At 57.9% G+C, this 15073-nt stretch overlaps 2 protein-coding genes across 2 annotated transcripts in view; one reads left to right on the plus strand and one right to left on the minus strand.

Annotated features, from left to right (window-relative positions):
- Nucleotides 1-2860, plus strand: part of DSTN (destrin, actin depolymerizing factor) — a 36758-nt gene extending 33898 nt beyond the window's left edge. The window contains exons 3-4 of the mRNA XM_065892650.1: nt 361-437; nt 2448-2860. Coding sequence (XP_065748722.1) covers nt 361-437; nt 2448-2557 — 187 coding nt within the window. The 3' untranslated portion in view covers nt 2558-2860. The remainder of the gene's footprint in view (nt 1-360; nt 438-2447) is intronic.
- A 4365-nt stretch (nt 2861-7225) lies between these two features.
- The window catches only part of RRBP1 (ribosome binding protein 1), a 59021-nt gene continuing 51173 nt past the window's right edge, over nt 7226-15073 (minus strand). The window contains exons 14-25 of the mRNA XM_065892015.1: nt 13307-13399; nt 13147-13227; nt 12945-13034; nt 12428-12520; nt 12002-12073; nt 11483-11578; nt 10945-11028; nt 9308-9415; nt 8687-8770; nt 8438-8536; nt 7987-8130; nt 7226-7786 (exon numbers count right to left, since the gene is read on the minus strand). Coding sequence (XP_065748087.1) covers nt 7745-7786; nt 7987-8130; nt 8438-8536; nt 8687-8770; nt 9308-9415; nt 10945-11028; nt 11483-11578; nt 12002-12073; nt 12428-12520; nt 12945-13034; nt 13147-13227; nt 13307-13399 — 1086 coding nt within the window. The 3' untranslated portion in view covers nt 7226-7744. The remainder of the gene's footprint in view (nt 7787-7986; nt 8131-8437; nt 8537-8686; nt 8771-9307; nt 9416-10944; nt 11029-11482; nt 11579-12001; nt 12074-12427; nt 12521-12944; nt 13035-13146; nt 13228-13306; nt 13400-15073) is intronic.

Here is a 15073-nt window from a genome sequence, read left to right on the forward strand (position 1 = left end):
AACCACTGCGCCACCAGGGAAGCCCAAGCCTTTATTGATACAAGTGAAAAACAATTATTTGCAAGAAAACAGTTGGGTCATACAGTGAATTATCCAATGTTGTTTCTTTTATTCTAGCGCCATTAACTGATTTCTAATCATTGGTCCTCAACTTTTTCCCCACCTTGGTCAACCTGAGTTATTCTGTATACGCTCAGCCACCACGGTCCGAGGGGCGGAATTGGAAAAATTGTGTAGTTAGAGAAGCTCTCCCAGAAGATTCTGAGGCCCCTCCCTGCCCACTGCTGCAGGTGTTTAACAAGATGGAAATTGAACTTTCTCTAAACCACTGTTTTTCTTCTTTGGCGCTTCTGTATCCAGGGCTCCAGAACTAGCACCTCTGAAAAGTAAAATGATCTATGCGAGCTCCAAGGATGCAATCAAAAAGAAATTTCAAGGTAAGGTCTAGTTGACTTCCAGGTATTCGGCGGTGTCGTGAGCCCTGGCATGGGGACCACCTTTTCTAAGAAGCACCTTACTCTCTTTGGAGGGCCCTGGCCACAGAGAAGGGCATCACTGCTTGTTTAGAGGAAAACTCTGGAGGCTGACCCGGCTTTCTGCACGTCTCTGCCTTGTGCAGGCCACCCTGGGCCGAAAGGCCTGTGTTCGATATTCCGTTCCCTCGACACTGTGTGTGTATTCCTGTTCAGTCTGGTGTGAAACTAGTTTGAGATGCTGTCAAGTTTCTCACGTAGCAGGTGGGGACTAACTGGTCATACTAAGTAATAAATTTGCTTTTGCCTCTGAATGTAGCTGACAGAACAAAGTTGCACAAAGGAAATGTTCATAAATGGGAAGGGCTGCTCTTGTCGCTGGCTTTTCTTTGGAATGGTATGATTTTACGTTATAGACTCATCTGTGTCCAAAGGAGAGTGGCCTCAGTCCTTGGGCTGGCCAGTTATATTTGACTTGCCGCTGGGTGATTGGGATCCTGATGAGATGGCCTGGACGCACTTACTGTCTCCAGCCAGGAGGAGATGTTGGTACGATGGACAGAGCATGGGGCAAGTGCCCTTAGCCCGCTGAGGGCTAAGCTTGTCGTCTGAGTGCTGTGTGACCTCCACGGGCCGGGTTCTCCCAGCTGTGAACGGGAGGTGCGCAGTAGAAAAGGTGGCCCCCTACCTTCCTGCTGTGGCCGCTCCAGACAGCTGGGAGAGCCGCGGTCACAAGGGCTTGGCCTAGGGTCATTTTCATTTTGCTTGTTTTACTGTGACTGATTTTTATATTCTTGTAGTAGATCGGGTTTGCCCTAGCGTGTTTTACTTGGGAAAACAAAGTTCTCGCTTCCTTTCCTGCATCGTGCAGTCCTTGTCAGGCTCCTCATGTGCTTGGTTTGGTGTCGGGCTGCCCCCTAGAAGTGTGTGCACTGGCCGGGGAACTGGTGTTTTGACGTGACCCCTTAGCTTCAGCACTGGCACAGGGCACCCCAGAGGGCATCGGAGTGGATTCCTCCTCGCTCTGCGGTGCGTTCCAGTAAAGGAGCTGCTCCGTGGACTTGATCTGCTGACGTGAAAGACCATCTCCCTCGTGCCTTTTTTCCTGGTGAAACCTTCGCTGGCTTTCTCCAGTCAGTCCTGAGTGGTCCAAAAGCTGACCTGCTGTGCTTTCAGCAGCTTAAGAAATGGTCTTAAAATTATGGAAAATCAGAAAATGCAGCTGTTTAAAAGAGAGCAGCTGTTTACAGAGAAGCTACTGTATATGATTCCATAATTGAGCTCCTTTTGTGCAGTGTGGTGTTGTAATTTTGTTGAGAAGGCGATGAGTAAAACATTTTACATAGTCTTAGTTGTGACAGATTTCTTAGATGTATTGTGTGGTGCCACTGGAGACCTGTTTTCTGGAGCAGAAGTGATCCCATTTGTAAGCGCTCTTATTCCTCATCAGTTGACTAAATCAACTGTACAATCAAAACATCAAATTCATGTTTATATTTCAAAAACCAAGAAAAACTATTCCTAGACCTGCTTTTTAACTTGTTGAAATACAGCGCGTCTGTAGAAAAGCGTACGTGAATTACGGTTGTTTCCTGGTTTAATGACCAGCGCCCCGAAGCCTTCCCAGTGCCCCTCCTCACACCACTGCCCCTATTTCTTCCCGCCAGGGACACCAGTCCCCTGGCTCCTAACAGCATAAGGTAGCTCTGGCTGATTTTGTGTTATACGAGTGGAACCGTCTAGAACATATGCTATTAAGTCTGGCTTCTTTTTGTCAGCATTAGTCTGTGAGAGTCATTCGTGATGATGCATGTGGTTACAGATTACTCGTCACTGTGTGGTATTCCATGGTTTGTATATGCCACGGCTTTCCCACCCACGTTTGAACTGGTCTTTTAAAACAGTTTGATATCTTAGAGAAATACGTAAGCTACTGCCATAATTCTAAATGGAATTGTTGTTTTTCCTCCCTAGGCATAAAACATGAATGTCAAGCAAATGGGCCAGAAGACCTCAATCGGGCTTGTATTGCTGAAAAGCTAGGTGGATCCTTAATTGTAGCTTTTGAAGGATGCCCTGTGTAGACCATCACTCGGTGCCACAAACTGAAAGCTTCCGTGTTTAATGTTATCCTTTTGCTATGTAAGTAAAGCTGATACGTTTAGGCCAGCTGAGGGGAGCTGTCTTGTCATTTGCTAGGGTAAACTATTCCATGCACATGTGCAAATGGCCCTAAATAAATCTAAACTCTAAAGTTGTATTGGTGTGAAATTAAATTCTTACTGGCCAAATGCCTGTTTTGATTAGTTGCCTTGTAAAGATTTTTGTTAAGCTCATGATTTTTAATAGTGCAGTTCACAAGACAGTCCAAGGCCACGCGAAGAGAATTACTGCGTCTTCATTAACCTCAGTAGTTACTTTGTTTCTTTTGCTTAGAGGATTGGTCATAATCTGGTTGTAATTTTGGCCCAAATTCTTTTTTCTCTGTTGAGCTAAACTGAGTAATGGAAAATAATTCTCACAACATGTAACAGCACTAAGGTGCTTACTAACTACGTAAGATTCTACCAGACGCGCGGCGGAGACTGCTTGGCACCAGCGCCGATCTTGCACAGCACTACTTTATGCACGCAGTCGGCACGCAGGAAGCAGCTCCTGCACCTGCAGCTGCTCGCTGGTCTAGTTGGGAGGCTGTTCTGAGAGTGACCTTGCATCTTGGAAATCTGGAGAATGTGCACTGCCTTGTAACAGCGAATCATAATGCAAATTTGGGCTCCAGTGTAATCCACTCTGTTGATAAGAATGGTGAGGCGGTGTATTGACAGACTGGGATACCGGGATGTCTTTAATTGTGTCTCCTTCAGAACTGTGTTGCTTCTGGTACAATAAGGTTTGGAAGAACATTATGTTCACTCTGGGGCCTGGGCAAGCTTCTTAATTTCCTAGAGTAGTTTGCTGACTGTCTGAAGCGGGGAGCGGGTGTGACGGCCGACAGCCACGGGAAGCCACGCTGAGGACACCTGGAAGTGACTGCCTTTCACATCACAGGCGTAACACTGAAAAACACAGAGATGCACAAACAGTGGAATTTAGAAGTAGTACTGGCTTTATGTAATAAAGGAAGCATTTTTAATTTCTCTCTCGTGTAATTATTCATGGCTGAATTGGGGATAAAGGATTTTGCCTTCTGTGTTTGGGGTTAGGTGTGGAGGTTTGGGTATTTCAGACAATTAGCGTTAAGGCCACAGCCCCCTCCTCCTCTGATTGAATGAAAAAGTTGGTATAAAAGTTGGGAGTCTTTCTCTTATTCCAAATGTTTATCCAAATGCCAGGATTTTGTCTCCTCTCTGATTCATTTGGGAGCCAAAAAAGGATACGCTTTGATCAAAGTACTTCTTTCAAAATTATCTAGAAAATAGTGCTGGCTACTGGTTTACCGATAAGCTGCTTGTCGTTCTTTCATCCTGAATTTGTTTTCTCTTCTGCAAAGCAGTGCTTTTAGTGAGTGTACGTTAACAGGCCTCCGAGAAGCGCTGCGGGCCCAAGGCTGCCCTTTTCAAGAATCAGCTTTGTAGGTAGAGCCAGGAGTCTAGAAGGAGAAGGTCTTTTCTGTGGCTTCACCTTGTGACGTGTGGCCCCACCTGTATGAGTACCACCACTCCCGTGCAGGTATGTCGGGGCGGGGGTGCTGCCATGGGGAGGGTTTCGAGCACAGGGATGTGATGTGATGTAAACGGCTCCCAGCGGTCCACTTGACTCCAGAAATTGGGAAATGCTAATAGTCACTTATATCTCTGCCTAGGGGAGCTTTTGGATTCCTGAGGTTGGGGCCCAAGAATCCTGCTAACCAGCACTCCGGGTAATTCTGCAAAATTAGAGTTTTGAGACCTCAGCTGACATTGGTGAGGAATAAAACCACAGGTATTCTCTGCTTTCAACACATTTACACTTTTATAAGTGTTAACACGTTGCAGAAGTGTGTGTGGAAAGCTGACTTAAAGAGTTCATTTAATCGTTACTCTTTTGTCCCGAGGAAGAAGCAGATAAAGCCACTGCTAACAGAAGTTCAGAGCTTGACTGTGAAGTTTGTTACTCAGAGAATATTAATCTCTAAGAAAACAGTGAACACAGTGACTCAATAACATTAGGCTTAGTCGAGTGGTTTCCTTTTTTTAGAACTCCTCAGAGTGCTGGCTGGTCCACACACAGAAGTGCAGCTTCTGTTTCTTCACCAGTTCATGCCCTTTGGACTGTCAGAGCCTGGATATGCCCGAGGGCAGACTCGGGGCACTTCTGAAACGTGCAGTCAGTCGTTAGACCAAGTTCCAGCCGGGCTGCAGCTGGAAGAAGGGTCACTGCATGGTTGGCTGGAGGGGCAGCAGGAGGGGACTTACTGAGCCTGCAGCCAGTGCCTCAGTAGCCAGTCCAGAGAGGTAAAGTAACTTGTCTAAGGTCACACAGCTCATGGGCGGCACAGCTGGACAGCTCAGGTCTCGTTTTCCGGTCCTAAGCTATTCCCATCACGCATCTGGAGTTCTGAGATTTTGTTCTATTTGGGGCAGGAAGGAAAACAACACCCTTCTTTTGGGTTTTGAGTCCTGTTGGCCCCAGACCTGCAGGAAGCTCAAAGAGAAGGCGTTTGTGGAGTGTCTGGTGGCTTCTAGGATCTTGTGTCTTTGCTGCCTGCAGGCCAGGCATCCCGGTGTTTGTGCATTTTATTGACCGTCACGCGGAGGTGACTGGAGGAAGCTAGTCCAGAAAGCTGCCACCAGCGTGACGGGGCTTCCGGGTCTGGAGGGGATGTTGATGGGCCTCGTGACTCTGAGCTTCAGGTCAACCCGGGAGCCTCTGCAGGGGGACTTTGGACCAGATGCTGTCAGAGCCCCCAGCTCTCCTGTCGGGGCCTGAGACATGGGCTGGGTCTGTGAGGGCAGCTGCCCGCCCCACTCCCCAGCCCGAGGGTGGGACCTGGCCCAGGGACAGCGAGGCCCGTGGGCTCCCCCTGCCGGCCAGCCGGGAGCCGCTGCTGCTGGGCCTCAGGGCCGGTGGGGGGGGTGGTGGGAGGGAGAGGGGCTCACCCTGCCCTGGGCCGCCTGGTCCCCCCAGGTGGATGCTGGGCCCCACCAGGCGGTCTGAGGACGGAGCCCAAAGGCAGCAGCTCGGCACCCCCAGGGTCTCCTGTGCCTTCTTTCCTGGAAGTGACTCATTCCTGTGCCTTCAGGGGGCATCTGCCTAGTGTCAGGGTCCTCAGTTCTGAAGCTGGTGTGGTGAGGGAGGGGAGCTTAGTGGAAACGCAGGCTCCTGGGCCCACGGTGGCCACTCAGATGCCAGAGACCTGGTTTGGGGCACGAGGCCGGCCTGTTTCCCACCAGAGAACGGCCCGAAACCCCTACCCTTGCGTGAAGGTCCCTGTGTGCCAGGGGGTGAGTTGTGAGCCGGGTGTGGGCTCCAGGCTCACAAACCTCCCCAGGCCTCCTGACCTTGGCTGGTGTTAGAGGCGGGCCTGAAGCCTGCCCAGCCTTTCACCAGGTGAGCCACTCTCACTTCTGCAGGGTTCTTTGCAGGGTGGGGGAGGTTCCTCTCCCACAGGCACTGGAAGATGTCACGTGAGAACTGAGCCTACGGCCGGCTCAGGTGTCATCAGTCACTTCCGCTCGGGCTCCTGGCCAGAACCTGTGTCCTGCGGCCAGCGGGCTCTCTCTCCAGTTTAGCCCCCTGCAGAGTTCCAGGCGGGTATGACTGTCCCCCTCAGTGGCTCCCCGTGCTCTCCTGTCTAGACCCCTTGACTTCATGACCCGGCTACACAGGGCCCTCCCAGACACTCACTCTGTGTGCACCACTGTCCCCTTGGCCTTGACCCCTCCTCCTCCGATGGCGCCTCTCTGCTGAACTCCAGCTTCCGCTCACATCTCTGGGGAACCATCCCAGAATTTCCAGCACCCTGATCCCAACAGAGTTGCAACATACAAGTGCCACACAGCAGGGCCAGGTGGCCCGCACACCAAGTGCCCCTGAAAGCCAGGCCCAGGTCTTGGTTGTGCAGACTGAAATCAGCACTGCCCGGCCTCTGGCAGTGGCTTGCATGGGGCCTTGGGCAGCACCCTGGTCTTTCCCTCCCCAAGGTCCCGAGGCTGCTGTGACAACCACCCCAGAGAGGAGTCAAACCCCCGCCCCCCCACTGCAATGAATGGGATGCAGAGCTTCTCAAGCAGGTGGTGAGACCCCAGTACTCAGCTGCTTTCCCTGGGAGCTATCAGACCCCTCTCCCAGGATTATGGGTCCTGGAATTGAGCTGGTACCCCCCCCCCCGCCCCCCGCCAGGGTTGCTCTGATTCACCTTCTGTTCCTAGGTTGGTGCAACTGCTCCTGTCACCCTGCCTCTAAATCCGTTTTTTTTTGCTTGAGCTCCAGGTTCCTTACAAAGCCCCTGACATACCTCCTGACCACAGATTCTGTGGGCCCCTCAGAACACAGTGGGTCCAAGGATCACCACAAGTTCAGCTGCCCCCCCCCCCCGCCCCCGCCCAGCCCTCCTGGGGCGTGGATGTTTGCCCAGGTCCATGTTCATTCCTGGAACTCACTTCACATGACAGCCTAGGCTGCCTACAGCCCTGCTAGGGAACCGTGGAGCCCACAGGGCATCTGGCCACCAGGTGTCACAGGCCCTGCTCCCTCATCCTGCCCGGTGGGCGCTAGGGCCCGGGTGGGGAAAGTGCAGGGGGACCAGAAATCACACTCATTCTCTCCCAAAGTGCCGGGTGACACGCGGGTTTTAATGGCATCAACACCCAGGAGGTCACACGTCAGTTGTGGTGGCAACTTCTTCCAGGGGTGAGAACTGCTGCCTCGCTGGCTGTGACTCTACAGTCTGCGCTGCAGCCTTCAGGACTCACCACCCGGACCGCCCATCGCCCGACCGCCAACCCCACAAAAGACACAACAATTGCACTGATTGATTGACATACACACCCCAAGGTCCCGGCCCCCTAGCACACACCCGGGTCTGTCACACAGCTGCTGAGGGCTTTGGCGTCTGCTGGCCGGTGGTCCAGGGCCGGTCCTAGGGAATAGTGTTTATCGAATGTGACAAAGATTCTTTTACAAACTGGGGTCTGGAAGAGCTACTTCTGGTGCTAAGAGACTCTCGTCTCTATGGCTTCTCAGAGCTACCCAAGTTGGGCCCAGATAACGCTGTGTTGGTTTGTTTATTGGTCAGGAATGTGTAAGGCATTTTGGTAAGTTGAACAGTGACTTCTTTTTCCGCAGGAAGCTCAGACAGATGTTCCCTCCTTCGAGCTGCTGCTGCCGGCCTCCTGTGAACAGAGGGCGGGGGAGGGGCAGGCTGGGCCTAGGGGCCTCGTCCCTACACCACCCTACCTACCACCTTCCACCTTGAGAGGCCCCTGGGGCTGGAGGAGGCACCCGAGGGCTTGGCGGGGCGGAGGACAGCTTTCAGGCATCCTGGGGCGCCCAGCCCTGCCCAACCCCCGAGGGGATGGCCGGCGGCACTCACTGGTCTGTCCAGCTGCTCCTGCAGCTTCTTCACCGTGTCTTTCTCCTTTGCCAGCTGCTCCTGGGTCGTCTTTAAAAGCTCCTGTAGTTTGGTGGCAGCACGTCCCAGGTCACTGGTTAATTTCTTCTCCTTTTCTAGTCTCTCCTGTGGGTTAAAGGGTTGAAGGGGATCAGCCTTCACGTGACGCACAGCAGGAAGGCCACCTGGCTGCACGCGTGGGGCCAAGGGTGTGAGGACGCAGCCTGTGGGTCACAGGGCTGTGCTTCAGGGTCGGGCACTGGCTGCTGAGCACCTGCCCTGTGGCCAGGGTGATGGAGGAGCTCAGCTTCAGTTCTACTCGATTTAAATCGTCACACTGGAGACTTACGGATCCCCCCGACCTCGCCAACCTCCGAATTAGGCTGTACGCTACCCGAGGGGCCTCCAGGGGTGACAACGGGGAACCCTGTACCTTGAGCCGCGTGGCCTCCTCCGCCTCTGAGGACCCGAGGGCGCTGCTGCAGCGGAGCTTCTCCAACTCCCCCTGCAGACGACTCGACTCGAGCTGAGCCTGGACAGAGCGGGGCAGCGGGTCAGGCCCCATGTGGACAGGAGGCGGGTGACGATGGCGCAGCGACACCCCCTGGGGTGGGACGCGGCTCAACGCCCTAGACCCGCCGCCCTGACCCAGAGAAGCCCCGATGGCACGGGGCAGCCTGACCTCCTCGAACTCGGCCGTGAGCTTCTGCCGCTGCGTCTGCTCGTCCTCCGGGATGGCTTCCGTCCGCTCCAGCTGCAACTTCAGCTGCATGCAAACACCGCAAACGTGCTCGGAGCCTGGGGCAGACCCTCCTGGGCACCCAGGGCTCTGGGCAGCATGAGACCTGCGGCCACATCTTCTGGCTGTACCCAGGGCCCCCTCGACCTTGCCCTGCCTGGGACAAGCGAGCGGGGAGGCCTGTGTGCCTGAAGCCCCCCTGGGGGAGGCAGGGCCCCGACCCCTGGGAACGGAACTGGTATGGCTGAGAAGAGACACAGACGCAGCCCCTCTGCTGAGACCCCAGGACAGAGGAGCCTAGGCACCACACGAGCCCTGGCGGCCTTCCCACCCCGGCGAGGCTCTGGGTGGCTGCTGCCCAGATCAGGGGTCTGGATGGCAAGGGCCCCGCCCCCCTCCCACTCTGGCGTCCTGAGGAGTCGGGCATCTGGGCAGTGGGGCCGGGAGCTGTGCGTGGCCGGAGTTTAGCCGGAGCAGAGGCTGCCGTCCCTGCCCTCCAGCTGGGTGGAAGGGCCCACACGGCGGTCGGTGACGGACACCTGGGGATGGGCTCACCACCCTAACCTCGATGGGGTCCTGCTCTGCTGAGGGGGCCTCTGGGGGGGCAGCCGGGGACCCGGCTACGTCACCATCCTCTACGTGGCTCTTCATCTCACTCAACTGCTGCCTGACCTGGAACAGGGAGGGTGGGTTTGTGCCTGGCGTAGCTGGACGCACGCCGCAGGAGGACGGCAGATGCTCTCAGCAGCCGAAGCCCACGGCGGACCTGCTCTGACAACTGTGGCCTGTGTTGGCTCCCATGCAGGTTCCCTGGGGCAGGAGAGCCAGCGCCACAAGCCCTCACCCAAGCCAAACTGTGGCCGAGGGGCCCGCAAGGGGCCCGGGCTGACCCCACATGCATGCTCCGTGGCAAGGCCAGCGGTGCAGAGACCCCCACGCCGGGAGCCAGGTGACCCCCGAAGGATGTGGTATGCACGGGGCTACGGAATCTGAAGAACGGCAGGCGGCCGGTGGGCTCGGCGTACACTGCCGCCTGCCTCCCGCTACCCTCCTGGGTGCGGTCCCCCGTCAGGGCCTTTTGTGGGGTCCCCGACGAGCTGACACTCTTACCTCATAAGGTCCCCTCACGCCTGAGCTCCACTGCCGGGGGCCTAAGCCCCAGACCTCTGAACCTCAAGTCTGAAGGGGCAGCAGTGTCACCCACAAAGCTCGGGTGAAGGTTCCCAGCAGGGATCTGGGGGGGGCCCTGACAGAGCTGCCCCATGAGGGGCGCCCCAAGTGTGTGGGGCCTGACCCTCCAAGTCCTTTCCTCCTGCCAACAGCCCCAAAAGTCAACACCAGACCGCAGAGGCCAGTGACGAGGAGAAACTCAGGGCGTGTCCTCTGCATGTGGCCCAGGCCTGGCTTGGACATGGCTTTGGAGAGTGGCCCTCAGACTCGGCACCTGCCCTCGGGGGCGATAGTCCCCGGTCAGGCCCGAACGACCAGAGGGGGCACCCGGGGAGCCAGAGCGTGCACCCAGCGAGGGGGCTGCTCGGTGGATGCTGCTTTGGGAACGCCAGCCCCCCGGACCAGACCTGGGGTCTCCTCGCAGAAAGCCAGACACGTACGTTTTTCACACATACACACAGTGCCCCGTGCCCGCTCCCCCCACCCCGCCATGCCGATGGCTCAGTGTTAACAGCCAACTCATGATTTAATGAAAGACCATGCAGATCACACGGACTGTGTCTGGCCTCATGGGCTGGTACTGGAACCAGTGGGCCGCCCCGCTACAAGGCCAGGCTGACCTGGCCAAGGAGCGTGGACCAGAGTCACACATCAAGGCTGAAAACCGGAAGAACCAGAGGCCCCCACGTGGCTGGGAGCTCTGCGCAGCTGCGGACAGGTCACCTGGTACCGCCCAGCGTGGAGCAGGCCGCCCTGCACACTGCAGATCTACCTGACCTAAGCCACCGCTGGGTGAGGAAGGACCCTAGTCCCACAGAAGGCCACGGGGCAGAAGGACCCCCCCAGAGCTCCCAGCGCAGACCTGGAGCCCCGTGGTCCCGGCAGCCACAGGCCCAGTGTGCAGCGTGGAGCAAACGTGTGAGGGGCCGTCCACACTGGGCCCAGCACAGACCGGCGCACGTCCCCTTTGACGGGACGCAGAAACACACACCCAACCCCAGGGCACACGCCGGCCACACCAGTTCGCTCACCAGGGCAAGCTCGTCGCTTTGTTTCTGGGCTTCACTCTTGGCTGCATCCAGCTGAGACTGAGATTCTAATAAAAGCTGCCTCAACTTGGACAGAAAACAGACCCAGGTGGTGGGAGAAAAGGAGAGAGAGTCAGTTCCGGTGAGTCAGCACCTCACACCCAACCAAGCACATCCACATACGCCACCCGGAGAGCCTGTGGGGCGTGGGGGAGGGGTGGGCGCAGGCCCCCAGGAGCTTCTGCTCTTTTTTGAAGACGGAGGAAGGATCGTGTTCAGTACACACTAGTCTCAGGCCTGCACAAATGTTTGTGGATTGTCTTTTGCAAAGTGAGGCCAGAAGTCGGAGATCGAACCAGGATCGGGGGTGCCAGGCTTGTGCTCTCTGCTCCCCGAGAAAACACTCAGATTTAAATGCCTTCCCCGCAGAGATGGTGTCCCCACACTGGGTAGAGAGATCCTCTCGCTGCCAGGCTGACCTGGCTGCCCCCTGCCCTGGCCGCAGGGCCCCCACCAGGCACACCTGCACCGGGACACTCACCCCTGCCACCTCCGTGGCGTAGTTCTGGCACTCGGCGCTCGCGGCCGCCATGTGCTTCTCCAGCTCGGCCTCCAGATGTGACGTGTGCTCCCTCACCTGGACACAACACACATCAGGAGCCTCGAGCCGGCCAGCAGGAGGGCACGGGCCACCAGGCCCTGGGACAAGGGCTGAGAGGGGCCCCCGTGGCCTGATGGCTACAAGCCAACTGAGGCCATGCAGGGGGGTGCCCCCCAGGCCCAACACCTCCTGAAGAGGCACCCTGGGGCGGCACGTGTTCTCAGACCTCAGCAGCTTTTAGGTTTACTTGCAAGGAGGGTGCGGAGTGCAGCAGGGCCACCCGGCAACCCTCCCACGGTTCATGAGGCCACGGCAGAAGCCATGGTGCACCGGGGCCCAGCCACCCCGAGGTCGTAACAGCTCATTAAGGACAAGCAGGGACATGCGGTTGGGGAAGGAAAGCCGCTAGAGGAGCCTCTGTAGCAGGATGGCAGCCCTCCGGACAGCGCCCGCACGCACCTGATCGGCACTTTCAAGTTCCCCTTTCAGCTTCCCGACGGTCTCTTCGAGATGCTTCACTGTGACCCGCGACTACAAAGCAAGAAGGGGGAGCGCCGTCAAGCACGAGCCCCGGGGGTCCATCCTGGGATGCACCTCACCTCCCAGGAAGCCCTGTGGTGCCCCCGCCCCCCCCACCCCCAGGTATGACCAGCACCCTCTTCCTTGGGGGTGGGGCTGGGGGTGGTCTCCTCGAGACGGGGACTCAGCTGTCGGCCATTCCACAATGACACTGTTTGTGGCATCACCAAAACCCAGCAAACGTGACTCCCAAGTGACCCAGATAACCCCGCGGGCGTTCCCCCTGAATTGTATGGCATTCTGAGGGAGTGGAGTTTGGGTTCCGAGGGAAGGTGGGCCCTGGGGAGACTGGGGGCCATGCGGTACCTTCTGGAGCTCCTCCTCCTTGGCGCTCACCCGGGCCTTCCACACCTGTTCCTCCTCCTCCACGCTCTTCTGCAGGGCTTTGAGCATGGCCTCCTGCGGGGATGGCACTGAGCAGGGCCTGGAGGCCTTCCTCCCACACCCCCGTGGCTCCCCGCAACACCCCCGCTCAGAGCCCAGAGCGGCCGGCCGTGCGGGAGGAGGGGGTACAGTTCCGGAGGGGGGCCCCCGGCCGGTGTGCGAACAAGGTTGTCAGGACTCTCGTCTCCGGTGGGTTTGCACCAGGTGGGCCTCAGCGGCCCAGGACGGGGAACCCAGGACTGGCCATCGCAGAGGGAGGCTGAGTGAGCATGGCCCCTGGAGTCGCAGGAAAGCGGATTCAAGCCGAACGCTGTCCTATCCCTTCCCAGACTGTGCCCCAGATCTTCAACCTGAGCTCACCCCCTTCACCATTCAGCCAAAGAAACTGGGCCCAGAGAGGGGCAGTGACTCGCCCAAGGTCACAGAGCCCAGGCCTCACCGTCTCGGCCAGGATGCTGCGGTACTGGTCACACTCGGCCTGAAGGCTGTTCTGCGTCTCCTCCGCCTCCCTCAGCTTGGCAGCCAGGTCCTGAGGGTGGAGGGCAGGACAGGGGCCTGCTGAGCCAAAATCCGATGGCCGGCTCCAGGCACCCTCCCACCCGCAGACAGGGCAGGGCGCGAGTGACAGTGGCCGTGCTCACCGAGGGCTCCGTGTTCGCTGGTGGCTGCTTCAGCAGCTCTGGGCCTTTCTCTTTGAGCTCCTGCAGCCAGTCAGCATAATTCTGCGACAAAAACGTTCAAGGTCGGGCAGGATGTGCCCCCACCCGCACGGGGTCCCCCGGGAGCTGCCTCCCCTCCTACCTGGTGGGTGGGGGCAGAGAGGCCCGGGAGCAGGGCCAGCAGGGCCTCCCTGGTCTGGGCCTCCATCAGGCTGAGCTGCTTCTCCGACTCCTCCTGGGGGCGGGGCAGGAGGGCGGGAGGGTGGTCAGCCACGGAGCTTACGGCAGCCCCGGGGGTTTCACCCCAGGAACATGTCCCCAGCCCTTCAGGGGAGGGACAAGGATCAGAGGAGACCAATGGTGGCTCCATGGGGCCGGCTGGGCGGGGGTGTGTCTAACCTTAGCAGTCAAGTTCCGGCCACCCCACCCCAGGCCTGGCCAACTTTAAACAAACTCAGCTCTAAGGAAGGGGGATGGCAGCACCCTCTACGGGACATGCAGGTTCGCGGACACCTCCCAGCAGACACTCAGGCTCAGGTCTTCTTTCTGAGCGTGTGCATATGGGGGGTGGGGAGCACAGAGAAGAGGGGTGGCCACCAGGGTCAGGAGCTCCTGCAACCCTGTGGGCGGGAGGATCAGGGCTGCCATGTGCTGAGGGGATAAGGCAGGTCGGGGTCTCGGCTCTCTAACAGCTCCTGGGCCCCCTGCTGCAGCCGCGCTGGCCAGAGCCCCCTCCATCCTCCCTGATGCTCCCACTCAACTCAAGAAAAAGGAGCCCAAGGAAGCGGGAAGGAGCCAGAAGTAAAGCCGAGAAGGACTGCACTGTCCCTGGGGACAGATAGCCTCTCCCCACACCCTGGGGGCAGGGGGGCGGTGCAGATTTCTGGCTGAAAGTCCCATCTGGTCACCCGTCCCCAGGAGGCTGAGCCTGCCGCCTGCCCCTAAGGGCCCGAGGCCTGGAACGGCACTAGGAGCTCCCGGACTAGAGCCGGGAGTGAGGCTCTGTGTGTGACTTGGGGCCGGCGGTGGGGGGATGGATGGCCGGCAGATGGATGCCCAGCCTGACCACAGCACCACATGCCTAGACTTGAGTCTCAGAAGCCGACCTTTCTCACTCACCCGCTGATCCGTGGCCTGCTATGGGCTCCCGACCTCGTGACCACCATTCAGGTGCCCGGGTCATGGGAGGCCAAGCAAGGGCTGAGGACCCAGAGGCCAGCTCCCTGTCTTTATCTGGCTGTGTGACCACAAACAAGTCAGGTGACACCTCTGGTCACAGCTTCTGCATTTGCCACAGAAAGGCCAGACAGGCGCCCAGGTCACTTCTGGGGAGTCTAAGTGTAGCTCCCCAGCTCCACCTCTTGGAGGCCTCATCTGACACACCCTCAGGCTTCCTGGGAGGCTTGTGAAAGTTGCTGCAAAGCTCATGATAACAGGACAGGCATTAATTCTGCGTTGGGGGGGCGGGAGAGAGAGGGAGGGCTGGCCTGCTCGCGCTGCAGCTGCAGACCACGTCCCGGCCAGGGCCCTGGACACTGACCGCCCCGTGCTCCCCCAACCTGGGCCTGACTGTCCTTCCCCCAAAGCTCCATCATGGAGCCCCTGGGCCAGGACCGCAGGGGGCCTGAGAAAGCAGACAAACATCAGGGGAGAAGAATTAACACGAGCGAAGTCCATGAACAGACCCAGCTCGGGGCCCCCATGGCCTCCGAGGGCAAAAGGCCCAGCTGAGAAGCAGGAGACAAGGGCTCACTGCTCCCCGCATCTCGGGGAGAAATGCACGGCGGGAGGGCAGGAGGGCGGGCAGGAATGTGCAGCGGCCGGGCCCTGGGTGGACTTCTGAGACGCCCTGAGGCTGGGGCTGCCCTGCACGCAGTCTGTGGTCTGCTGAGCTGCTAGACCGAGGCGA

This window comes from Phocoena phocoena, chromosome 15 (genome assembly GCF_963924675.1).
Source record: "Phocoena phocoena chromosome 15, mPhoPho1.1, whole genome shotgun sequence".
NCBI lineage: Eukaryota > Metazoa > Chordata > Mammalia > Artiodactyla > Phocoenidae > Phocoena > Phocoena phocoena.